The sequence below is a fragment of the Pseudorca crassidens genome, chromosome 2 (genome assembly GCF_039906515.1).
Source record: "Pseudorca crassidens isolate mPseCra1 chromosome 2, mPseCra1.hap1, whole genome shotgun sequence".
Lineage (NCBI taxonomy): Eukaryota > Metazoa > Chordata > Mammalia > Artiodactyla > Delphinidae > Pseudorca > Pseudorca crassidens.
The window spans coordinates 112,196,477-112,223,232 of record NC_090297.1 but is presented as its reverse complement, the minus strand read 5'-3'; the positions used below and the strand labels follow the sequence as shown (position 1 = coordinate 112,223,232).

Sequence of the window (26,756 nt, the reverse complement as noted above, 5' to 3'; positions counted from 1 at the left end):
AATGTTTATTAAAAGTGTTAAAAAAATTTTGCCAACAAACTCTGTTTGCAGTTAACTATGAATTCTTTCAATGGCTATAAAGCAATCCAAGATTACATTCTTTGGGTTGAATTTATGACCACAAAACTACATTTTCTGAAAACCCATGAGACTGAAGAAGAACAATGAATGATGCATCTAATCCAAATATCATTTCTATTTGGCTCAAAAATATATTATGTTTTTGCTTTTCTATACATATAAACTATTTTCATGATATTTTGCTAAGGCAAATATTAAATTCATTTTTAACAATTATTTGAAGTCTAAAGTTTCTAGAAATCTGTTGGGTAACACAAGGAAAAGAGTGGAATATTATTTATTTACTTAAGAATATTTTGCCTGGCTCCAAAAAGGATTTAAAGAGGTTAACTGCAGATAAGCATTTGCTTAAAGTAATTATAACAACAGCACTATTCACAAAAGATAATCAATAGCTCAATTTATCTGATTTGTTTTTAAGATTCAAATTAAATCTTTTATAGTTTTCTACTCACTTAATTCCACCCCTCTGCTATCAACAGCTTGTGTTATAAGCTCCCTCCAATTCCCTCCCCTGTTTTGAGCACCTGCATTACAAAGCGAGGAGGCAGGCCATGGGAGAATACAGTCTTCAGATCTTGGAAGGATATGTTGTAGTGCTGACCCTCATGCTGCTCCCCATGCTTGGCCTAGGAAATAAAAATGCAAACAGGTATAATGGATAGAGTGACAAAGACTTTGAAAAAGTGTCAAGGGCCTTCTAGACTGTAGTGAGGAAACACTTCTCTCTCAGAGCTGGAAAAGATATTCTTTCATTTCTTAGACAAAAAATGCTCGCTGTTGTCCCCAAGTCCACAGGGTATATATAAAGCTGATGTTGGCCTGAATGATGAAGCCAGTTGCTCGGCAACATAAACCCTAGATGTGGAAGGAGCAGAGACAAATCTTGCCATCTGGATTCTTCTGTGCTGTGCATAGAGATGATCCAGTCACGTGACAAGATCATCTGCATGCCACTGTTGCCATAGAAACCTCTGAGGAACTGGCAGATAAAGGGACTACAATTACAGGGAAAAGCTGAAAGGCAATTCAATGACTTCATTCACTTATTCTATTTCATTTTGTGCTTGTGAAAGTAGATGAACGCTAGAGACATAAATAAAACACACCCTGCTGAGATGGTGTTTTGGGTAATGAGTTATTTTTTTCCCTTCCACAAGCACAGCATATGTTAAGTTGGGGCAACTCAGAGGGCAGGGGTAGGGACAAAAAGGGAGAGAAAAGCTATTGGTTCCCTTCACATTTAAGCACAGACCATACAACTGATTTCATTTATAAGAGGCAACAATAATACTGAGGAAGGAGAAATCAGCATTTAGCCTAATGGGACCTGAAATAGAAAATGCAACACTGGATACTGCTGGAATCCTGGTTTCTACCGATAAACTTCACTTTAAATACTGCTCTTCTCAACAAATCAAGTTAGTTCCCTCTCCAGACACTAGGAAATCCACTTAGAAAGGTGGAAGATAGTACCAGATTGGTTATTAGGAAAACTATGTGGTCCTAGGCAAGTAAGTTGATTTTGTTAGGGTTCTCCATACCAGGGTTGGTAAACTATGGCTGGCTACCCATTTTTGTAAATAAAGTTTTACTGGAACACAGCCAGGCCCATTTGTTTATGGCAGAGCTAAGTAGTTGTGACAGAGATCACTTTGGCTCATATGCCTAAAATATTTACTATATGATTCCTACAGGAAAAGTTTGCCAACCCATCATACACTAAGATCAATAATAACTACTAAATTTAACTTATAAGGAACTGAGTAGTTAAGTATTTACTAGGTACCTACTCTATACCCAACAAAACCCTTGGCACAAAGTGAGTTCAATGGTAGGAATTAAACCAAAACAGATATGGACTGACCTGTCTGAGCTATGTTACCATAGTATCAGATAGGGATGGGGAAGATCAGGGTTCCAGAATGCTGTCTCAGGTACTGTCTGACTATATGTAAAAATCTGCTTAGCTTCTTTCAGTTTCAGTTTTTCTTATGTGTAAAATGATGGCAATACAAATTATAAGCCCTGAAAAAAACCCATATACACGTTAGCAACTCACCGGATCATTCTCACTGGTGCGGGAAATAGCTCTGGGACTCTCAATTGCAACCTGGTTATCCAGGTGAGCAGCAAGGCATTGGGGTGCCTGGGTCCCTATGTGCAAAAAACGTCCAGGGTCCAACTATAAAAGAAACCATTTTAGTGTTTTACAATTAATAGGCTTTTTACGCTTGCTACAACACAGAGGTTTTAAGCCATATCTGCCACAGGGAAAAATATCACTATCATGCATTTTAGTTTTATGTAAAACAGATCCTTGTTATTATTTATAATTCTCTAAGTCCAATCACATTATTCATACTCTGAATCTGTTCCAGCTTGTGTTGCTATGTCTGGGCTCTGTCCCATATGGAAACAATTCCGTTAGAGATTGTTCAGGAGCATAGCTCAGCCATTAACAACCTAACTCAGGAAACTTCATTTAATGCTCTTGCCTACAGTGATGAATGGTGGCCAGTATTGTACAATTCCCAGCTGTCTAGTAATCCTAGTCACCTCAGTTATTAGGGGATTAGTGCAACGTTCCTATTTGATAGGTATAATTACACTCCTTGCAACAATTTTCTTGCTAGCTGTGTCCTGAAATAAAGAATCTTTCATTAAGAACATGTAACGAGGGAGTGAGTAAAGCATCCAGCTAAGTGAAAATAAACTGCTCTACAGGCAACTCAGTGAACTGCACATGGAAACCTCAGAACTGGGAAAGGTTTGGGGAAGAGGATGAGATTTCAGGAGATAAATCTGAGAAAATGCTAACTGGAGAACTCCCAAGCTGAGTTTAAGGATAACAGGCCTTGTGTATAAGTGAAAAGATGCCAGTTACAAGAGAAAGATTAGAGCATGAATCCAGTAGAATGAGGAAAACAGGGTTGTGAGAGATGGCTGTAGAAAGGGAGCTGCTCGCTAGGTCAATAGATAGTATGAAAGCTGCCTGTATTTATATTTAGTCTCACCAAGCAGCTTCATGAGTGCAGAAAATGTATATTATTTTTGTACTACCTCTCATAACATTTATAACCATTTAACAAGACCTTTGACTTCCTGACAACTTTTTAACTGGTATCTTTAAATCTTTGACTCTTCATCTTTCACAGTCCAGAAGATTTGTCCTCCCAAATAGGTTTAACATTCAGCTAATCAGAAAGTTTGGATGGTTCCCTATTAATGTCAAAATAAGTCTCAAAGTCCTTAGCATGATAATTAAGGCCACTGCTATAAGTTCAACCTCCTTTTCTAGTCCTACTCCTTTATAAACTCTATACTCCAGCCAGCCAACCATGCTAAAACATGTTATTCACTTTCATGCCTTTATATTTCTGCTCATTCTATTTCAGCTTCCCTCTCTCCCTATTTAAATCTTACTCATCATTTAAGACTCACCTCAAATGTCATATCCTCTGTGAGGATTTGCCAGACACCTCCAGGCAAAAGCAATTATCTTTCCCTCTCTATAGATAGCACTTTCTCTGTATTGCATGCATTTTTACTCTGCCTTGAACTACATTCATGGCTTTTGTTAACTGAGTACCTATAAAATGCTAGGCAACAGAGTGTTATACACACATTATTTTTGAGCCAAGAATCCTAGAAGATAGGTAGAATATTACGCTGTTTTATTATGAGGGAAATCAAAGTTCAGGGAAGTTAAATAACTTTGTCTAAAGTCACAGAGTTGGTAGGTGATGAAATCAGAATTCAAATCCAAGTTTGTGGGACTCCAAAATCTTTATCCTTTTTATTGCATCATGTTATCTTACACACAAGTTTGTCTCCCATTTTAGGCCACACACACTTGAAAGAGAAAGGAAAGAGAAGGGATCAGGTTTTATTCATTTTTGTATCTCCTTCTCCAAGTACCCAGTGCACCACAAATACTTCATACTTGTGCCCTGGAATAAAAAAATCTTTCTTAGAGACATGATGATATGGGGGAGTTTGTAAAGCATCTAGCTAAGTGAGAGTAAACTGCACTACACTGCAACTCAGTGAGCTGCACATATAAACCTCTGAACCAGAATTTGCATATTTAATGTAAAGTAATAGGGTAAAGTAATACAGTTGCTCCAACACTGTCTGCGAATGCAGAGACAGCAATGTTTATCACATGTACTCTATACCTCCCAGCCTCCCTTGCAGAAAGATTGGGGTCACATGATTAGTTCTGGCTAATGAGCTATCAACAGAAATAACTTGGGTCAATTCTAGTCAGAGCCAGTTAAGAGTGGGTATAAATTCTCTTTTTTCTCCTGCCATGGCAACCTTAAAACCTACATGCTGAGATGGCATCCCAAGATGACAAAACTGCATCCCTATGTCTATCCCCTCCCATATTTGCCTGTAAACCATTTTTTTTGGCAGCACTGCACAGCACGTGAGATCTTAGTTCCCCGACCAGGGATCGAACCCGTGCCTCCTGCAGTGGAAGTGCAGATTCTTAATCACTGGACCGAAAAGGAATTCCCTCCCTGTAAACCATTTTGGAAATATAGCAACATCAAGAGCAAAACAAAACATATACACACAACACAAACAATATCATGTGTTGAGTTAAGCCAATAAGAATTCAAGGCCTGTTACCTCCATAGGATCTGAACAATACACCCTACAATGTTCTCAATTCTACTGGAGAGAAAGCATCATATCTCTAAATAAAGTAGCAGTCAAGTGGAAAATTAAAGATATTCAAGGACCACAGGGTGGTGCTATTTCTACAAGAAACCTTTGACTTTTTAGTTAAATGTTTTTTGCAGCAAATTAAAAGCTAGCAAAATGGATTCCTTACTTCTTCGTGTCATATATGGCATCACCCAGCTAGTCTCTTGTCTCCAGGGAAAACAACCATATGTACAACTGCCTCTGCACCGTTCCAGAATGAAAATCATGCAGTTCTTGATAGAAGGGCATTCACGAGCCAATAAAGAAGGTAACTCTAAACTAATCTACAAAAAGCATAAAATCTTCTCACTGACATTCCTCTGTACTTTGGACTCAGGTCTTTCTTGTTTGCTATAAAGGAAGAAGAAATTGTAGCCTTTTAATATAATAAGTTGGGGCCAGAATCCATCCCTTTGTTGATCTTTGCTTTTTCATATTGTTTTATAAAAATGGGTTATTTTGGGCTTCCCTGGTGGCGCTGTGGTTGAGGGTCCGCCTGCCGATTCAGGGGACACGAGTTCGTGCCCCGGTCCAGGAAGATCCCACGTGCCGCGGAGCGGCTGGGCCCGTGAGCCATGGCCGCTGAGCCTGCGCGTCCGGAGCCTGTGCTCCGCAACGGGAGAGGCCACAACAGTGAGAGGCCTGCGTACCGCAAAAAAAAAAAAAAAAAAAAAAAAAAGGGTTATTTTATGTACATAGGTTTGTCATGAATCCCTGGAAAAAAGGTGAATCCTATAAGAGGAAGGGCTCCTTTTTAAGGAAATCTAATCTGTAATTAAATGATCAGATGGAAGTGACTAAGCCCTTCCAGCTCAGTTCTCATCCTTTAGGACATAACTCTGGTAGGATTTCCTCTGGACCCTACTAATCCAGGTTAGGTGCTTCACCATGCTATAACAATCATTTATTCATGATCCCACTACTGGACTTCCAGGTCCTGAAGAAAACATGGACCATAAAATGCAATACAGCACAGTGGTTAAGGCCACAGGCTATGAAGTCAGACAGACCTGGTATCTAGTCTGGGTTAGACAACTTCACAGCGTGTTACCTCAGGCAAGTTACTTAGCCTTTCTAATTCTAAATTTCTGCATCTGTGAAACAAAAATATTATCTACCTCAGGGGTTGATCATGAAGACTAAGAGAAATAAAGCACTTAGCACAGTGCCTGGCACATAATGAATGCCCAACAAACAGTAACCACTGGGACTTCCCTGGTGGCACAGTGGTTAAGAATCCGCCACGGGTTCGAGCCCTGCTCCAGGAAGATCCCACATGCTGCAGAGCAACTAAACCTGTGCGCCACAACTACTGAGCCCATGCTCTAGAGCCCGTGAGCCACAAGTACTGAGCCCATGTGCCTAGAGCCCGTGCTCTGCAACATGCCCACGCACTCCAAGGAAGAGTAGCGCCTGCTCGCCGCAACTAGAGAAAGCCTGTGCACAGCAACGAAGGCCCAACGCAGCCAAAAATAAATAAATAAATTTAAAAAACAACAACAAAAAAGACCCAAATAGTAACCATTATTAGTGAAATGAGTCATCTTAGAATCCTGAGTATCTGCCATAAGGAAGGTGCTGAAAAACTATTTGCTAAATAAATGAGAGAATGAAGTAAAGCAACAGAACAGTCTTTCTTACATATGATTTTATTATTTTAATCAACTATCAACTATCAGAAATCAGCAACTTAGGGCTTCCCTGGTGGCGCAGTGGTTGAGAGTCCGCCTGCCGATGCAGGGGACATGGGTTCGTGCCCTGGTCCAGGAAGATCCCACACGCCGCGGAGCAGCTGGGCCCGTGAGCCATGGCCGCTGAGCCTGTGCGTCCAGAGCCTGTGCTCCGCAATGGGAGAGGCCACAACAGTGAGAGGCCCGCGTACCGCCAAAAAAAAAATAAGAAAAAAGAAATCGGCAACTTATTTTTTTTTAAATACTTCATGAAGGGATGATAATCATTGACCCAAATGGAGAATAATGATAATCATTGACCCAACTGCACTTAAGCTTATTTATCTCCTTTAAAAAAAGTCAGTTCTCCTATGATAGGGTAAATTCCCAAGCGCAACTATTCTACTAAGACCTGTTATTGGATTTTTAAAGGGCAGTTGGGAGTGAAGTGTATGGGCAGAGAAATGGAATTGTGACTGTTCTTTTTTTTTTTTTTTTTTGCGGTACGTGGGCCTCTCACTGTTGTGGTCTCTCCCGTTGCGGAGCACAGGCTCCGGATGTTCAGGCTCAGCGGCCATGGCTCATGGGCCCAGCCACTCCGCGGCACGTGGGATCTTCCCAGACTGGGGCACGAACCCGCGTCCCCTGCATCGGCAGGCGGACTCTCAACCACTGCGCCACCGGGGAAGCCCGTGACTGTTCTTTTGAGCAAAACTAGTCAGCTGAAGTTCTCCAGAGCATTTTATTCTGGATACAATCAATCCAGAAAAGAAATCCACCTAAAGACAGTTTACACAAAGCACTTAGGTCAGTCAGGACTCACCTTATGGACGCTGGAGATAAGCCTTGTCATTCCTTTCAGCATTATCCCTGCACTTTTAAAAAAAAGTGAAAAGGTAAGCCACAACTGGGAAAAGATATTTGCACAACGGATTAGTATCTAGAATAAATAATGCCTTTAAATTGATTTAAAAAATGAGCAGAAGACACGAACAGATATTTCACAGAAAAGGGAACACAAGTGGCTAGTAAACCCATGGGAAGAGTTCGACCCTTATGACAAATCAGGGAAATGTAAATTAAAACCACAATGAGATACCATCCACAACCATCATATTGAGAAAAATGAAAAAGACAACAGCAAATGTTAAAGAGGCTGTGAAGCACTGGGAAGTTTCCTATACTGTCAATGGAATTATAAATACAAATGTCTTGGAAAACAAATTTGACATTATCTGTAAAGTTGAAAAGGTACATGTCTATGGCCCAGGTATTCTACTCCTTCATATTTATTTTAGAAAAACACATATACATGTACACTGGGAAATATGTATCACAATGTTCATAGTAGTAGAATATGAATTATCAGAAACTGTAAAAAGCCCAAATGTCCATTGATAGAAGAGTGGATAAACGGAGATATGGTCACGCAATAGATGCCATACAAAAGTAAAAAGAATAAACTGCAGTTACATGTAAGACATAGATGGATCTCAAAAACTAATGCTGAGTGAAAACTGTAATATACAGAATGATATAATTTATATGAAACTCAAAAACTTAAATCCTAATTATCTGGAGAATACACATATATGTAATGAAACTGAAAGAGAAAGGCAAGAGAATGATAAGCACACATTTAGAATAATGCTTACCCTTAGGGAAGAGGTAAAGGGACAAGATTGGGGCAGGTCACACAAAGGAATTGTAATGATCTATTTCAAATGATGGATAATAGATATGAGTATTTGCTTTATTATTTTTATACCATGTGTGCTATATTTATTCATTTGTATGTTGGAAGTATTTAACTAAAAAACCCTAATCATGTGGGAGCTAAAAAATGTTTAAAATACTTAAATGCAACTCTCAATATTCACTAGTAGACAGCATAACTAAATCAAATCTCCAGGTAATCACCTACTTCATTTTGGCTAATAATTTTCACCTTACATCCAAAATCTTTAAAGCAGCAGCAACAACAGTGTTACACCCATTTATTCAACAGTAACAACAACAACAGAGTCGCACCCATTTATTCAACAGTTACTGAGCACCTATTATGTGCCAGGGCCTGTGAATAAGATGGTGAACAAAGCTGTTCAGTCCCTGACCCAACAGAGCTTATAGTATGGTTAAGAGATGACACAAACTCCTCTGAATTCTATCTCCTTTTAGTTTTCAAGTTTACTATTTCTTTTAGAAACTGCTTATTTTCCCATCAACCTCTTTCCATTTTAAGAGTTTGTGGAAGAACAGCTTAAGACCACTCAGTGGCTGTTCCTACTCATTCAGTGGCCTGAGCAGTGGGAGCTGCAAACCAGTCTTCAGTGGCAGGCTGAGCACTCCGGTCTTCAGCAGGGAACTGCTGAATAGGCACAGGGAGCACCTGCACACCTTCGGACCAGTCTGCCGCCTCAGGTTGAGCAGCAGTGAACTCAGGAGCTGGAGCAGCCCATTCACCCTGAAATTCCTCCTTGGTCACAGTCTTCTCAGCTGCCACCTGCTCTTCCTTTTCAATCTCTTCAGGAACTCTGTAGAAGTAGAGATCAGGCATGACCTCCCATGGGTGTTCACGGGAGATGGTGCCACGCATGCGCAGAACTTCACATCAGACTCACTGAGTGAGCTCCCTTGTTGTTGCATGGGATGGCAATGTCCACATAACGCAGAGGAGAGTCTGTGTTACACAGAGTAATGGTGGGCAGGTTAATGTAAAAGGCCTCTGTGAGAGACTGGTCAGCCCTGGGATCAGTAACCAACCAGAAGCCTCGGCTCCTGGAAGGCTGCCTGGATCTGGTTAGTGAAGCCTCCAGGAGTGAAGCGGCCAGCAATAGGAGTAGCTCCAGTGACAGCAGCAAACTTCAGCACAGCTTGCTGGAGGATATGACACTGACATCAGCTGGGTTTTCAATGGCAACAATGGCACCAGCTGCCAAGAGAAGCTTCTCTCAGGTTCTCTTCAGATTTATGATGTAGATGCCATCACTGTTCCTTTTGTAGATGTACTGTTCCATTTGGAAGTCAAGGTTGGTGCCACCTAAGTGGGTTCCAGCTACAAGAAATTTGAGGACATCCTTCTCCTTCATTTGCAGGACATCAAGGGCTCTGGACATTGTGAAAGTTTCCCTTTAAGTTACAAGGGAATCCAGAACAATGCCGTACAGACCCCGTCTGGGTAGCGCGGAAAAGGCAAGTTTACTTTTTAATAAAGATGCAAAGCATTCCTTAATTCAGTCATTCAAAAATGTGTTTTTTTTTTATACGTGCCCACACTATACAGACTACACAGTGGTGAACAAGACTGGCATGGTCTCTACTGGCCTGCCTCACATTTACATGTGGGATTGCAGGGCTCCTTTGCTGTGTTTGAAAACCAAAAGTTCTAGAGCAGCAGTTCCCAAAATGAGTTTGGTGAATACTAACTAGTCATAAAATGCACCAATGTTCTCTGGCCAAAGAAATTTGAAAATGCTATATAGTTATTCACTTCTTGAATAATTATAATATATGCACATATTCACAAATTTAAAGGCTTTGGGGAAAACTATAGTTAAGAGACTTCATTTTAATCCAATTTACTTGGCCTTGGAACCCTTGGAACTTCCCTTGTTGCAAAATACTATTAATAACATTCTCCTGGCTGCTAGTGGAAGGGCTGCTGCTGTGCAGTAAGGTGGCGACTGTGAGCATGTGCCCAGGCGTGAGGATGAATTCTACTAGGCCATAGGCAGGGTTGAGGTCCCCTCTGTTCCCTGTTCTTCAACGGTTCTCCTTTGTTCTGCCTTACACTGCCTCTACTGCTGTCCACCACTGTCCAACGCCCACCACCACCACCTGCTGCCTAATCCAACTGTGCAGGGAAGAGCTAACAGAGCAAGTCTAAGACTGCTGTCCTTAGAAAGGCCTGGTTGCAAGTTTGCCCTTTAGCTGGTGTCTCAGAACTTGGATTTCAGGAGAGTTCCCACCATTCCCAGAACTGGTAAGAGTGGGTCACTGTGCCTCAACTATTTATACAAACAACACGGTTTACATTAAACACCTGCTTTCCTTCTGAGAGTCTGGAAATTTACTACATGCGAGGCTGATAATGACTATATGACCAGCCCCAATAGAAACCGTGGGCACTGAGACTCTGTTGATAGTTTCCCTGGGTGGCAACATTTCACGTGTTGTCACAAGTTTTTGCTGAAGGAATCAAGTGTGTCTAATGTGATTCTACTGGGAAAGGACTCTTGGAAACTTATACCTGGTTTCCTCCAGATTTTGCCCAACGTGCCTTTTCCCTGTGCTGATTTTGCTCTGTATCCTTTTGCTGTAATAAATCATAGCTGTAAGTAGGACTATGTGCTGACCTCTGAGTCCTCCTAGGGAATCACAGAACCTGGAGGTAGTTTTGGCAACGACTGACACAACCACCCAGTGCCCAACACTACCCAGCATCGATCTCTACCTTATACCCACCATCACCTGGTACCCAACACCACCATCTTTGACCAGCTCAGTTTTCTTAACCCCAGTTCTTCTCAATCCTCCCCTATTTCAATTACTTCAACTCCCTGCCTCCAACACTGTCCTCCCCGATCCGTGATCAGCTAACTCTCATACCAATTCTAACCCTCTGTATCAGCTGATTTCCAACCCTAAGCCCTCTACCTAACCTCAAGTTTCCCAACTTCCGAACTACTCAAGACCCCAATGCCACTCCAACAGGATCTGGCCTACCCAACCCTGCTCCCTAGATCTTCTCAATGTGCCCTGGTACAATCACTGTTATGAGACAGCTGTGGGCTGCAGCTCTGGAGGGAGGTAGTGTCCTAGAAAGAGTGGGTGACATGGTCCTGAGGTCACTACTTCTTCCTCCAGGTATGCCTGTGGTCATTGAGGCCATTACTCTGGCTATGCTTTAGAGATTATGGGAAATGCTGGTCAGGAAAATGTGACTAGCTTTCCATCTTGTATCCTGTCATCTTGTATCCATATTACAACATTGGGTCTACTAGCCTCCATCCTTGAACTTCTCCAATCCATCCTTTCCACTGAAGTCTGGCTCTTAAAACCCTTCAATGTTTTCCTACTGCTTTTAAAGGTAAATTACACACATACATACACACACACACACACACACACACACACACACACACACACACACACGGCTTATATAACAATAACAGAAGATACTTTAAGAAAAAAGGGGGGGGTGAATCTCAAAAGTCTGATCTCAAAGCAGACAATCCAGACTAAACCACATTTTCCATGTTCTTTAAAATATCTGTAAGTAGAAAAAAATCCTATTGACAGGCCAAATGAAAGCAGAAGAATGGAATATTTGCTCATTCTACATTCCAAGACATATACAAATCAGGGCACTGCAAGAAAAAGGTTCAAAGCCACTAATACTATGAAAAAATTGAGTAATGATTTCTCCTTTCGGTTTTTTCATATCCTTTGAATGTCGATTTGCAGAGTACAAGTTAACCACATTGTAACTGGAAGGCAGATAAAGGACAGGTTTCCTATTAAAACCGACTGATGGGGCTTCCCTGGTGGCGCAGTGGTTGGGAGTCCGCCTGCCGATGCAGGGGACACGGGTTCGTGCCCTGGTCCGGGAGGATCCCACATGCCGCGGAGCAGCTGGGCCCGTGAGCCATGGCCACTGAGCCTGTGCATCCGGAGCCTGTGCTCCGCAACGGGAGAGGCCACAACAGTGAGAGGCCCGCGTACCGAAAAAAAACAAAAAAAACCACTTCTCTAATATTGTTCAACTGTCATCATTCTGAGACTCTACCTGTTGTCTATTTCTACTATTTCAAGGAAGCAGAGTCCTCCCTCCAATCCCAGTCATTCTTTGTTTAAAGGGTGGATAGGGACTTCCCTGGTGGTCCAGTGGTAAAGAATCCGCCTTATAAGGCAGGGGATGCGGGTCCGATCCCTGGTCAGGGAACTAAGATCCCACGTGCTGCGGGGCAACTAATGCCGCGTGCCTCAACTAGAGTCTGGAGCCGCAAATTACAGAGCCCATGCGCTCTGGAACCCACACGCCACAACTAGAGAGAGAAAACCTGCATGCCACAACTAGAGAGAAGCCCGCACGCTGCAACGAAGATCCCGCATGCCACAACTAAGACCCAATGCAGCCAAAAATAAATAAATAAAAAATAAATCTTAAAAAAGAAAGAAAGAAAGTGTGGATAAAACAAATCCCAGAGACAAATAATTCCTTAGTCTTTAAACCCTTTGAAGTGTTTTCAGGTACACTTGTAAGGGACATTTACTCACTATTGTATTTAAAGTTCTGTCACCCTTCTGACAAAACTTTCTGGCTAGTGTTAGAGCTCTCTTTCTTTAAAAAGAAAAAAAAAAAGTACTGTCACATAGGCCAAGTGTACACTGAAAAGGAAGTCAGAAAAAGCCTGTACCAAACTTAGAAAGGTATCCCAAAGGCTATATGCTAACACTTCAGTGGTCACAAAAATCATAGATTATTTTTTAAATTAAACATTTACTATTGAGATATTTATATATTCACAGGCAAGTGAAAGAAATAATACATGTTCCATGTATCCTTTACCCAGTTTCCTCCAATGGTAACATCTTGCAAAACTATAGTACAATATCACAACCAGGATATTGACCTTGATACAGTCAAAATACAGAACATTTCCATCACTTTAAGGATCCCTCATGTGGCCCTTCTACAGCCTCCAGCACTTCCCTCCCACAACCCTCCCATTCCTTAACCCATGACAACCACTAATCTGTTCTCTATTTCTGTAATTTTTTCATTTCAAGCATGTTATATAAATGAAATCATATGGTATGCAACCTTTTAATATCAGCTTTTCCCATTCATCATAATTTTCTGGAAATTCATCTAGGTTGTGTGTTACATGCATCAATAGTTTTTCTTTTAATCCTGAGTACTATTCCACGGTATGAATGTGCCTGTTTGTTTAACCATTCATCCATTGAAGGACATCTGGGCTGTTTCCAGGTTTTGGGTATTACGAATAAGCTGCAATGAAACATTTGTGTACAGATTGTGTGAGGAGAATCAAATTCTTCAGGTTAAGGTGATCTAGTTCAAGAACTGAATTAATGCTACAATGATCTGAATAATAATAATAGTATTTTTCAGAAACAGGCTCTATATTAAGCAATTTATAGGCACTGTCTCACAACACAATCCTATGCAGTAGATATTACATCCATGTGAAAATAGGGATGGACAGACTAACTTGCCCGAGGGTATATAGCCTAAAAGTGACAGTTCTGGAATTCAAACCTATGTTTGACTCTGCAGCCTTTGCCATTAGTCACTGTGTATATTGTATTATCAATTATCAAGTGCCTGAACATTTCCACTGATGGGGAACTCACAAAGCAGTCCTGCTTTTATGTAAAGTTCTTTCACAATCTGAGGTGAAATGTCTCCTTGTAGCTTCCATTCACTATCCCAGCCTTTCTCTTTGGTTTTACAAGCTACCTTCCATGTGATAAACTGAAGGTAGTTATGTCCCCTATTTTTTCTTTTCCAGGGTAAATGTCTTCAGTTTCTCAAAGCAATCATCATACAAGTCCTTTATATTACTCATCAATACTCTTCAGCTATCATCTATCTTTTTTTAAAATAAATTTATTTATTTAATTTTTGGCTGCATTGGGTCTTCACTGCTGCACACGGGTTTTCTCTAGTTGCTGAGAGTGGGGGCTACTCTTTGTTGTGGTGTGCGGGCTTCTCACTGCGGCGGCTTCTCTTGTTGCGGAGCATGGGCTCTAGGCGCACGGGCTTCAATAGTTGTGGCACACGGGCTTCAGTAGTTGTGGCTCGCGGGCTCTACAGTGCAGGCTCAGTAGTTGTGACGCATGGGCTTAGTTGCTCCACGGCATGTGGGATCTTCCCGGACCAGGGCTCAAACCCATGTCCCCTGCGTTGGCAGGCGGATTCTTAACCACTGCACCACCAGGGAAACCCTCACCTATCGTTTTTAGATTTTATATTTTCAAGAGTAACTATTTTGTTATTCTATAACACCACTGTTTCATTGACAACACAGCTTACTAACATCATCAGTTCTTTCTTTCTTTCTTTTTTAAACAAATATTATTATCTAACAAAATCGCAGCAGCCCTTTTAATGGAAATTGTCAAGCTGATCTCAAAATTCATATGAAAATGCAATGGACTCAGAATAGTATATAAAACCTTGAAAAATAAAGAACAAGGTTGGAGGGCTCACATTCCTGATTTCAAAACTTACAAAGCTACAGAAATCAAGACAGTGTGGTATTAGCATATGCCTATAGATCATATATGTCTGACCCATATGTCTACAGATCAATGGAACAGAGTTGAGAATTCAGTAATAAACTCTTATATCACAGTCAGTTGATTTTTAACATGGGTGCCAAGAAAATTCAATGGGAGAAAGCACATTTCTTTTCAAGAAATGTTGCTGGGACAGTAGAATATCTACAAGTAAAAGAATGAAATTGGACCCCTACCTCACATCACACACAAAAATTGACTCAAAATACATCACAGACCTAAATCAAAGTGCTAAAACTATGAAACTCTTTGAACACATATAGGAATAAATCTCCACGACCTTGGATTAGGCAATGGTTTCTTAATGATGCCAGAAGTAACAAAAATAAAAAAAATAGATACTTGAACTTCATCGAAATTAAAAATTTCTGCTTCAAAGGATACCATCAAGAAAGTAAAAGACAGGAAATCCTCTGGCAGTCCAGTGGTCAGGACTCAGTGCTTTCATAGCCAGGGCTTGGTTCAATCCCTGGTGGAGTAACTAAGATCCAGCAAGCCTCTCAGCGTAGCCAAAAAAAAAAAGAAAAGAAAGTAAAGGACAACCCACAGAATGGCAGAAAAGATTTGCAAGTTATATATCTAATAAAGGACTTATATCCATAATATATTATACAAAGAACTCTTTACAACTCAACAATAAAAAGAAAATGTAACTCAAAAATGGGCAAAGAACTTAAAGTTTCTCCAAAGAAGATACACAATGGCCAATAAGCACATGAAAAGATGCTCAACACCATTAGTCATTAGGAAAATGCAAATCAAAAACACAATATGATACCACTTCACACTCACAAGGATAGCTAATATCAAAAAGAACAGACAATAACAAGTAATGGGGAGGATGTAGAAAAATTGGAATCCTCATACATTGCTGCTGGAATTGTAAAATGGTGCAGCCACTTTGGAAAACTGTTTGGTATTTCCTCAAAAGTTTAAATGTGGATTTACCAAATGACCCAGCAATGGAGTCCAAGCTCGCTCTGCTCGCTGCATGACTGGTCAACAAGTCGGAGACAAGGTGTTGAGGCAAGGAATATGACTTTATTCGGAAAGCCGGCAGACCAAGATGGCAGACTAAAGTCTCAAAATAACTATCTTATCCGGGTTTGGATGCCAGTTTCTTTCACAGCACAGAGAAGGGGAGGAGATGAGGAAGTAAAAAGGCCATAAGTTTTGCAAATATCACCTGGAATGGCCAGCCTCGGGGAGGGGAGGTGTTAATTTCTTCTTTCTTGTAGCCATCCACAGGTGGACAGGGGCCGGATGTTTCCCTGAACAAACCAAATGTTTCCCTTTGGTTTAACATTCAGGCATTTGGGGCCGGTTCCCCGAGGCAGGCCATTATGTATAGACAGTATCCTTTTAGTGAACAACAACAGCGGAAAACAAAGGTTAAAGTAAAAGAAACAGATCCAACATGCACTGCTGCTGTAACAAATTACCACAAACTTGGTGTCATAAAACAACACAAATTTGTCATCTTAGAGTTCTGTGGTTTAGAATTCCAAAATCAAAGTGTCGGCAGGACTGTGTTCTTTCTGGATGCTCTCTTAAGAGAGAATCTGTTTTCTTGACTTCTCTAGGTTTTAGAGGTTGCCCTTTCATCTTCAAAGCCTACAACAGTTGGTCAAGTCTATGTCCTACTGCCTCACTCTGACAGAGTCTCTGGTCTCCCTCTTCCACCTTTAAAGAACTCTTGTAATTACAGTGGGTCTACAAGATAATTCAGGATAATCTCCCTATTTTCAGGTTAGCTGATTAGTAACCTTAATTTCCTTCTGCCATGTAACATAATGTGTTTACTGGTTCCAGGGATTAGGACACGGACATCTTTGGAGAGGAACCATTATTCTGTTTTCCATACCATCCTTGGTTCAAATAATTCAGGGTTCATTCATTCAATAAGGTCATTTTATTGAGCACTTAATATATTTTAGTCTCTGGTAGGCACTGGAGCATAAAAGAACTGAATACGATCTTACTTGTCTATAGTTAGCTGACAATTCATGAATCAGTGCAGTTACCCAAAGCTAGTTAAAGACAGAGGCTGTAAGTAACTTTCTTTATATACAAGTGTAGTGGAATTCCATTAAAGGTGTTTTTTCTTTTTAGCATATGCAATTATGTTGCTAATGAGAAATTTACTATGAAGGCAATGTGGTATAGTGAAAAAAGTTAAGTTTTTAAGAGACAGGCAAATTGAAGTCTAAAGACAGTTACCCAACTTCTTTGAGCCTCAGCCTTCTCATCTGTAAAATGGGGGTAAGATGATCTATTTCAAAGTGTTGTATAAGGATTAAACAGGAACACAAGTTCTCTTGGCATGGTATTCCACAAATGTTAATTCTCTTTCTCTTCTCATATTTTAAGTATCTAACATTCATTTCAACATTTCCATGACTTGCTTTGCACTAGACTACAAAAGAATATAAAAGAAACGTTACATAGTCCCTGACCTCAAATTAAAAGTGTTCTTGGTAGGGTAACACACCTGCATACATGACACAATAAAAAAAAAGATCAATGGCTCCTAAATGGCTCCATGAAAAAGTTGGGACTTAAGGTTAGGAAAAGCAAATATATAGTGAGGTAATTAAGGCGGATTTCCCTTTAAAAAAAAAAAGCAAACAAATAAAACCTGATCCATATTTTGAAATATAATATGTTAAGGGGGAAATTTAGGAGTGTCTACTTGAACTTTAGAGCTTGAATAGGCCTTTGAGATTAAGCTAGTACAGTGATTTTCAAACTATTCCCAAATCCCTACAAGTCCACAGATGTGAAGGAAAAGGGAAACCCAAGTGGATCCCTCACCTAATTTATTCAGTTTACCCACTGGGTGAAACTAACGATTACTAGAATAGAAGAAAGCTTTGGAATTATCTGTGGATTTTAATAGTCCATAGTTCTCCTGAATTCAATCATCAAGAAAAAGTAAATGTTCATGCAGAGTTTTGTGAAACAAGTATCAGTAACCACGGAAATCTGACAGACCTAGTTTTGCACTGTTTTACCAACGATTTGGAAGAATAGAACACAAACTACCAATTACACCCACAAACTTTATCAACATCAAGAGTACTGTGAACGATAACATTAACTCTCTGCACTTTCCCTGTGCCTAGGAGCTAATTCTACTTTACACATATTTTATTATTTTACTACACACCAACCCTGAAGGCAGATTTGGAGTTAACTAATTTTTATGTTCAGTTTTTCGTTTCTTGTTGATAAGGAACTAAGAAGAAGAACTTTCTGAAGGACACACAAGACACGGGAGATCGAGTCCAAACCTGAACTTGAAATATATGGTGTCCTTATCCTCTAACATAAGGCTGCCTAATGAGGTTGAAAATGCATCATCCATCCACGAGGTCTGTGTAAAAGTGCACAAAAACATCATCGCATACAGACAGTAGTGTGAAATTCGAAAATCTAAGCTGGGTTTAAAAAAAAAAGGAAGAAAGAAAAAGCCGACCACTGAGCCGGTTCCTTCTTGGGTCCTAGGTCCGCAACACAGAGCCCGGAGGGAAGCCCCCTAGGAGGGTTGCCGGCCCTACTGTCCTCACTCCCTACCTCATGGAGGCTGGGAGTCCCGCTCCTTTCCCTCATGGGTACAACCCCCGTGCCGGTTCACTTCCTCACCGAGAGTCGCGGACCAGCTCTCCCGACCCGGTAAACCGCAGACACTGTCAAGCGCTGGCTGCTCGGCGATCGTCCCGCAGCAGAGACTCAAGCTCGGGTCGTACGGCAGGAAGCTGCTCAACGCGCAGCCGCCGCGGCCTCCAACCACCGGCCAGCGGAGGGGCGCTAGGCCGCCCCCAACCAGCTCACTGCGGCCAGGACGAGGCAGGGGAAGGGAGCCGCGGCGTCGCGGCGCCGCGGCCAGCGAGGTAAGTAGTCATAAGTGTCTATCCGCCACTCGGGGTAACTCCTGTCCTAACGGCAATCTCTGCCGTCTTCGCCTGTCGTTTTCTCCCCCGCTTCTGCAGCCGACAGGAATGGAACAGTCCCGCGGGGGGATTGTGGGAGGCGCACGCGCGAGGGGTGGAGGGTTTGTGGGGGGGGGGGCCGGCGGAGGAGGAGGCGGCGGCGGCAGTGGCGGCGGTTGGTGGCAGTGGGGGCGGGGAAGGGGGGGAGGAGAGGAGAGGAGGTGGAGGAGGAGGCTTGGGCTCTCGCTGCCGAAGGTACGCGTGAGGGCCCGCGGTAGAGCTGGCTTGACAGGGGCCAAGGGGAAGTGGGGGACTGTGCGAGGAGGCGCCCCAGAGCGAGTGCGTACTGGCTGGCGGGCGCGCAAGGCGGCCGAAGGCGGTGGTTGGTGGGAGCAGCGAGCGACGAGCCCAGATACACTCTGGCGCGTGCGGGCGGCCGTGCGCGCTCCGCCGCCCGGGTCGGGTGAGGGGGGAGGACGAAGGGGGAAAACGCGAGGAGGGAGGAGTGGGAGGTGGGGGGGCACGAGGCGCCCTTCGCTCCCTCCCTCCCAAGGAGCTGCCGCCGCCGCCGCTCTGCCGCCGCCGCTCCCGCCGCCATTTTGGGTTCGCTTTGCGGAGGGGGAGACGATCCTCGTCTCGGTTGCGGGACCCGCCTCCCCTTAGTTTCCCCCGCTTAGCCCCACGCCTTTCCCCTCTCCTCTCTCGCATTTCCGCCAGTCCGCTCACCCGCTGGCCGCCTCCTGACAAGCGGGAGGGATCCGCTGTGAACCAAGGGAAGCGGAGGAGCCTGGTGGCGGCCGCCCCCTCTTCCCCACTTCCCTGCACTCTCATCTCTCTCGGCCTCGGCCTCTGACACGGTGAGTAGAACCGCCTGGGGAGGCCTTTGGGCCTAGGTACTCCCTCAGCGACTTAGTCCTTGGCTTCCTGGGAGCTACTGTCATCTCCCGGACCTGGACCTCCGGGAGAGCGGTGGTAAGGATGGGGGAGGGGAGAGTAGGGAAGGGGATCCTGAGCTTACCGGGAAGTCCCTCCTGGCGGGGGTGAAGGGGTGTCCCTGACAGGCGGACTCCTGACTTGGGGGAGGGGGCGGGAAAGTAAGCGAGTGGAGGCGGAGTCGCTGTGCCCCTGACAGGTTAGTTTGTTGTGGAGGTAGGATTGGGGCATCCCCCATAGTCCTGTTTGTTTCGTTTAAGGGATAAGAGCGGCAGGAGGAAAGATCTTCTGAGGGTAGTTTACGTGTACGGTCAGATCTGTGGTGTCCCTGACACGCTGAACTGTATGTAGGAAGGATAGAATGATCTCAGTGTTACAAGTTTAATAAATGTTACTGGCTAATTTGTGCATTGAAAGACATGTTTTTGGTCTAGAAGACAGATGGTATGTTGGTGTATAGCGGCTGTGTTTGTGTGTGTATGCGAGGAAGGAAAGTGTTCCGGAAGAGTTTGCTTGTATTTGTATAAGTGTAATGGAGTTCCACTTATAAGTTAGTTTATTTTAAAAATAAAACTTGGGGTGTTCCCTGCTGGTTGATATGTATGTGTATTTTAGGGTTTGGGAGTGCCTTAATACTTGCTGGGAAAGAGAAGTCATGGCAGTATTTTAGAAATACAGCATGTAAATGTGGGGTCAGGGATGGGAGAAACTTGTCATAGCCAGTTACTCTTAAGAATAGTCTGTTCCTCAGAATAGGGTGAACTGTGTAGATGTGAAGGCCCAGAACATTTTTACTTGAACAATTACTATGAGGGTATAAAGAATGGATGGCCTTCTTGTTGATCTGAGTTTATATTAACACTTTATAATGGAATAAAGCTTTTTTATTGTTCAGAATGCTCTTGCAGTTTGTTTGTGATCCTAAATAAATCTCTGTGAGAATGGTGGGATGGGTGTTTCCTCCCATTTTACAAAATAGCAAATTGAGGCATAAAGAGATAATTTTTCCAATGTCATGTGTTAAATTGGTGACAAACTTGGGTCTATAACAGATATTTTGACTACTAATTCAGTAGTATATTCACCATACCATGGCGTCTCGGGAGGTCTTTGTCAGGCAGATCTGAGTTTATTGGAAAGATAGGGGCATATTGACTGGTTGGATGGTATTCGGTAGAGATCAGTTGTGTCAGACAGAACATAGGTTGTCCTTGCCAGGTTAGCCTGTGAGAAATGGGTATTCCATGACTCTGTTACTTTCTGCTTATGGAGGAAGCATAGCATTTCTGACCCTTTAGCTTGTATGTTTGAGGGAGGCATGTTTAACTTGTACCATAGCAGCTGCATGGGGGCTGACAGCTTAACTTTAAGGGAGGAAGGATCTTCTTTCATTCATTCAACAAATATTTGTTGAATAACTCTTCAATAAATGCTCCCTGCCTTGGGGTGGGAATAATCAAGGTGACCCTGTTGAAACAGCCTGGGTACATATGAGGGGATTTGTCTTTGACAGTGATAAATATTGAGACAGTGATACGTATTGAGTCGAGTGAGGCTCACAGGTCAGTGTGGAGTTGAAACTAGAAAACCTTCCTAAAAAGCCTATTCAGTTTGGAGGGAATTTAGATCTTCCAGACATTTTAATATGGAAGGATACAGGTGTATTTAAGCATCTAACAGGGTGCCCAGTTTGTGGTACAGTGTGCCACCTTTTGCATTTTCTTTTGGCATTTCCAAGTAAACTGTTTTTGGGATCTGGAATTGTTGATGTTTGTGCCTGTGGATATTGGAACTTTTTGGCTTGGCTGAAGAAATTCTTCCAGAGGCTAATTTTGTACTAAGGATCCCCTCTATGAATATGAGGGAAGAATACTTGAATTAAGCCAACTTAACTATTTCTTGGAAAATGGAATGTTTTTGATTTGCTAGATTAGCAGTTCTTAAAAGTTTTTTGGGGTCACTTATTCTTCTGAGAATCTGTTGAAAAAACCCTCACTGTAGAAAATGAGCATGAGCACAGTCGCACGAATTAGGCATACAAATTTCAGAAACTTAAATTATAGTGAAGTATTGATAGAACCAATTTATATTCAGGTCTCATTTAAAAGCTTTTTTTTAAAAAAATAGCTTTGTTTGGGGGTAGAGATGTTGGTACGAGTTTCAGGTGAGAGGTTCTTTGACAGTGTTTGAGCATGCTGACGATAAGGAGAACTTTAAGATCTTTGTTTTTTATTCTTTGTTTTTTATTCTTTATTCTTTGCAGATTGATTTCTCCAGTGTTAATACATGATTCTGAATTAGGTGATAAGAGAATATAACACAAATGTTTATAGCTTTATTCTTTTTCATTATAATAATTTGTATTCTCAAACTCATCTCTTTCCAGTTTTGCATTGGGACTGAGGTGTTTTGAAGCTCATCTCCTGGCATTTATCTTAGTTATAACAAACGTTATTGAGTTATTTTTATGCAGGGGACACAAAGATGAATAATATATGGCTTCTGTCCTTGAAGCTATTCTAATCCTGTTGAAGCTATGAATTGCGTGATAGTGGGGGCTTTCTAAAGGGCAAGGTGGATTGAAGCATGTTCCTAGAAGTTGAGATTTCATGACTTAGTTGCAGAGAGGTTTTGCTATTATTCTTAGGAAGTTACAAAGTCTTCACATTCTGTATGCAACTTTGTAGCTTAAAAAATGTGTTTTAATATCATTTGATATTTTGGGATGAAGAAACTCTTTGAAAAGGAGGCAAATGTTGGTAGCATTCCTGATCTTGTCTTGGATATATTTCTATAGTGAGTTTATGTAAAAAGGTCTTAATGTCATTTTGGATATGCATGTATATAGACAACACTTCTGGGATGAAATCCAGTAGCTATTTGACAGACTACCCATGAATCTAGTACTGAAAATTAAAAGTAATTACTGAATTTTTAAAGAAAAATTCAGAAAGGTGTTTTAATAGTACAGATTACAGGATTCAGTAAGATAATGGAGATATCTTAAGAAAAATGGTCTGATTGTCTCTTTATTGTCATGTCCTCTGTGTAAGAATGTCATGTAAATTTGTGAAAAGTTTAATACTTTCTGTAATTTTTAATTTGGGTAGTTGGTTCATGGGTTGTTTTTTTTTTTTTAAATAACATGTCATATGTGTGTGTAGTGTGTCTATATCTGCATATGGATAACATATGTATATAGTCTCCTATAATGTATGAGATACTTCACAATTTAAAAAAACAATGCTTGCAGTAATTACAAAAAATACACAGGATCTTTGAGGATCGAGAATAGAAAGTGATTTCCATGTCCTATTCTTGAGTTGTATTCTAAAATGTGGAGTATAACTTCCCTATATCTTGCTAATAAGCACTGTGTCTTTATAGTATTAGCAGTACCACTTGAGGCTTTATTCTAAGTCTTCCATGCCTTACAAATAAAGAATCTGGACACATTCAGTCCTGCCTAAAATGATCTACCTGCACACAGTGGAAAAGTTTTACCATATGTGTAGGTGGTGCGTCTCCATTAAATAATTTCATATTCTTGAGTTATGCATGTTGATCTGAGTGTTTTAAAGGTAACATAACACCTTATATTACTTTATATTATAATCCACTGTGAGGTCTGCTTTGTGCCAGCCTTTCCAGAAGCATGAGATATCTTAACCCTGGCTATCATAAGAGAGGGAAACGAAAGTAGTTTTTGTTTTGAGCTATATTGCTAGTCTTTTTAAAAAAAATCATCCTTCTTTAAATTACTTGTAATTTATTTGGTTTATATTCTTTCGTTTGGAGAGGTTAGATTTTCATACTTAATGATTTGTCGTCTTAGTTAATGATAATTGTCGTTTCATGGTTTAGAAATCACTTTCTTAAAAAAAAAGAAATCACTTTCTTAGTGACTGTCTCATTGGGGGTGTTGATGGCAGTGTGTTTTTTTTTTTTCCTTCTATTTTTTGGCCACACCACCCAGCTTGAGGGATCTTAATTCCCCAACCAGGGATTGAACCTGTGCCCCCTGCAGTGGAAGCTCAGTGTCTTAACCACTGGACCATCAGGAAGTCCCGGCAGTGTGATGTTGACACAACATGATAAATTATGGCTTCAAGTAATGATGAAATTTAACTAATAATCTTATTGCTATTTCAGAGTTCTGTTTCCTTCATTGAGCATCTAACTTTTTTATGTTTGAAGAGTATATAAAATTTTGTTTTTAGCATTAATAGTTTTTGCTTTCCATAGTTTTTAGTCATTTGCTCTCAGACATATGCAAGTTGATGACAGGAGTGTATACTTTTTTTTTTTCATTTAATTTTGTTCCTTTTTTTAAGTGTGGAAAATTTCTAACATATACAGAAATGAAAAGAGTAGTATAGAGTTCTCATGTACTTAACATCCAGCTTCAACAGTTATTCACACCCAGTTATCACACTATATCCCATCTACTAGCCTCTCTTCCTCCTCCCTCGCTTTGCTTATTTTGAAGTGAATCTTCCAGATGTTATATCACTTCATCCATAAATTCAGTGTGTACATTCTTTTAACTCTTAAGTGGGGAATTATTTCCCCATAGTTAGGTTTATATAACTTTTCAAATAAACTATCTGATGATAGTTGGAACTTCACTACTCATACCAAATACTTGCAATCTGTATTACCTGTCAATAGGAATTCCCTCTGCAAACTAAAAGAAATGAGCTGAATAGAAATTTACCTCACTGTCTTTAGATGTTTGCATTGAAAAATGCAGTTAGTTGCTATGTTTCCTAGAAAAGTTTATCAGCTTTTTTCAAACACACGAGTGAGAAATAATGTCTCTTAGTTCTTTTGTTTGTTTTGTTTTTTTAGTCATAGTGACAAGATGCTGAAAACATTTCCTGGTTGCTCTTGGTTCCTCTTGATTTTCTAACTGGATCTAGTTACCACAATGAAATCAGATGATACTGGTGATGTTGAATAGGAGCTGAAATTGGTCTAAAATCAACTTGCTTTATAAAGAGAATGAAATACACCTTGTTTTGAGTTTTGAAATTCTGTTTGTGGATGTTTGAAAATACATATCAAAAAAACCCACAAAATACATTTCATTGCTTAAACTGCTAAATATGAACCATGTTACAGAGCATGGTTATGATGAGTAGAAATACTGTAGAAAAAGAAAGTAAATATTCCTATTGAGTTATGAAGATGAAACAGAGTATAGAGATTTGAAGTGGTTGCCAGTAAAGTAGAATATAGATGTATATCCTTTCCTTCCAGAAAAGGCTGACAGATGAATGTGAATTCCATCACTAATGAAAATTTGGTCAACTTATCTTTTGTTACTTCTTTTGTTATAGTCCCACAGTAAATAAATCATGAATCTTTGACTTAATCTTCTTGTTTTACATTTTGTTCTATCTTTTCTACACTTGATACCAAATCACTCCTCTCATTCAGTTTTTTTTTTTTTTTTTTTTTTTTTGCGGTACGCGGGCCTCTCACTGTTGTGGCCTCTCCCGTTGTGGAGCACAGGCTCTGGACGCGCAGGCTCAGTGGCCGTGGCTCACGGGCCCAGCCACTCCACAGCATGTGGGATCTTCCCGGACCAGGGCACGAACCCGTGTCTCCTGCATCGGTGGGCGGACTCTCAACCACTGCACCACCAGGGAAGCCCCTCATTCAGTTTTATTTGTCCTAAGACCACAGGTGGACAGTGTGTCAGATTATAAAGGAGCTATATCATGGCTTCTTGGTGTAAATGACATTGAGAATGTGGTAGAGACATTCCTTATGATAAGGTTTCTTAAATTCAGCACTGCTGAAAATGAAAGCCCTAGAGTTTAAATAGTAACATTTAAAGCTTAACAGGGCTTAATGGAAAGAATTTAAAAGATTGTCTTCGAAAGAAAAACTACTAATTCTGACATTTGAGAAAATGGAGGAGTGAATTAATCATGTATAATCATTATGGGTTGAACAATATTTTATATATATAATATATGTATATGAGGATACAAAGATTGGAGAATAAGAATCTCAAACAAGTAGAGATTCCATGTATATGATTGATAACTAAATGGTAACACAAGTTGGAAAGTTAAAGTTTAGGTGCAGAAGCGTATCAAAGAAAAAAGAGCAATCACCTTAAGACTGCAATTAGTTAGAGATTTAAGTTAATTATAAAAATAATTCTGAGTGTGTGTTTAAGGGGATAAAACCCCCTCAAGTGTAGAGCAAATCAGCGTTTAATTTCTTCTGAACAGTAATTCTTCTGTTTGTTCATTGATTCATCCATCATTCAGCCAACTAACATTTTTTCAGTACTTACTCCATTAGCATTTCTGTGCTTAGGTGTTGGGAAAAAAATTAGGATTTTTTTTTTGGTTTGTTTTTTGCCTGAAGCGAGTTGTGAATCTAGTAAGAGGAACATCATGTTAACAAACTTAATATATGATGTAATACATTTCTCCCAGGTAGAGAGGGGAGAAAGTTATTAAGTCTGTGGGGAGAAAGGAAAGGTTAGGGATGGCTTCTGACCAGTGGGAAGAGACAGGTTTTAAAGGATAAATATGAGTTATTCAATAAGGTATAGCAAGAGCATTCTAGGTAGAGGAAGATCATCTGCAAGGGTATGAAAGTGAATATATCATAGCAGAATGAGTTCAGGGGACTGTAATTTGAATCACTATAGAACTTTCCACCCATTCCCCTATGATTTCCTGTGTCTTCAGTGCTATATAAGGTTGACTTTTGTGCTTAGAGATCATCAAAAAAATAAAGATTGAACTATGTTCAGTACACTCTACTTACACAAAATAGTATATTCTTACAGTTAAAGGTAATTTTAACAAAGATTCAAATGAAGAAAATAATTGGTTCTCTTTTAGTTACTCAGAAAATTTTTACTAGAATACACTCCTTCAGCATTTTAATTAATCGGACCTTGTCTACAGTAGTTACCCAGGCAAATAAAATAATGTGTAATTGCTTTTCTTAATAATGAAAAATCTCCCAGCCTCCACATTGGTATATTTCTCCTCAATTTGTTGCAAATTTCAAATAGTGGTTAAGACTGTGGACTCTAAAATCTGATTGAGGGATTTTCCTG

At 40.8% G+C, this 26,756-nt stretch overlaps 2 protein-coding genes and 1 pseudogene across 12 annotated transcripts in view; 1 reads left to right on the top strand and 2 right to left on the bottom strand.

The window, feature by feature from the left end:
* Window positions 1–18,829, bottom strand: part of DAP3 (death associated protein 3) — a 29,448-nt gene extending 10,619 nt beyond the window's left edge. Inside the window, exons 1-4 of one of the 4 annotated variants that reach the window (XM_067728126.1) lie at window positions 18,375–18,829; window positions 7,294–7,345; window positions 2,144–2,266; window positions 609–710 (exon numbers count right to left, since the gene is read on the bottom strand). In XM_067728126.1, coding sequence (XP_067584227.1) covers window positions 609–710; window positions 2,144–2,266; window positions 7,294–7,345; window positions 18,375–18,379 — 282 coding nt within the window. In that variant the 5' untranslated portion in view covers window positions 18,380–18,829. The remainder of the gene's footprint in view (window positions 1–608; window positions 711–2,143; window positions 2,267–7,293; window positions 7,346–18,374) is intronic. The other 3 variants (XM_067728125.1, XM_067728123.1, XM_067728124.1) reach the window with 3 other exon arrangements.
* LOC137219475 (small ribosomal subunit protein uS2 pseudogene) lies at window positions 7,352–18,362 on the bottom strand (annotated as a pseudogene).
* Window positions 18,645–26,756, top strand: part of ASH1L (ASH1 like histone lysine methyltransferase) — a 205,285-nt gene continuing 197,173 nt past the window's right edge. Inside the window, exons 1-2 of one of the 8 annotated variants that reach the window (XM_067728081.1) lie at window positions 18,919–18,985; window positions 19,448–19,587. The gene's annotated coding sequence lies outside the window, so the exon portion shown is untranslated. The other 7 variants (XM_067728082.1, XM_067728086.1, XM_067728085.1 and 4 more) reach the window with 7 other exon arrangements.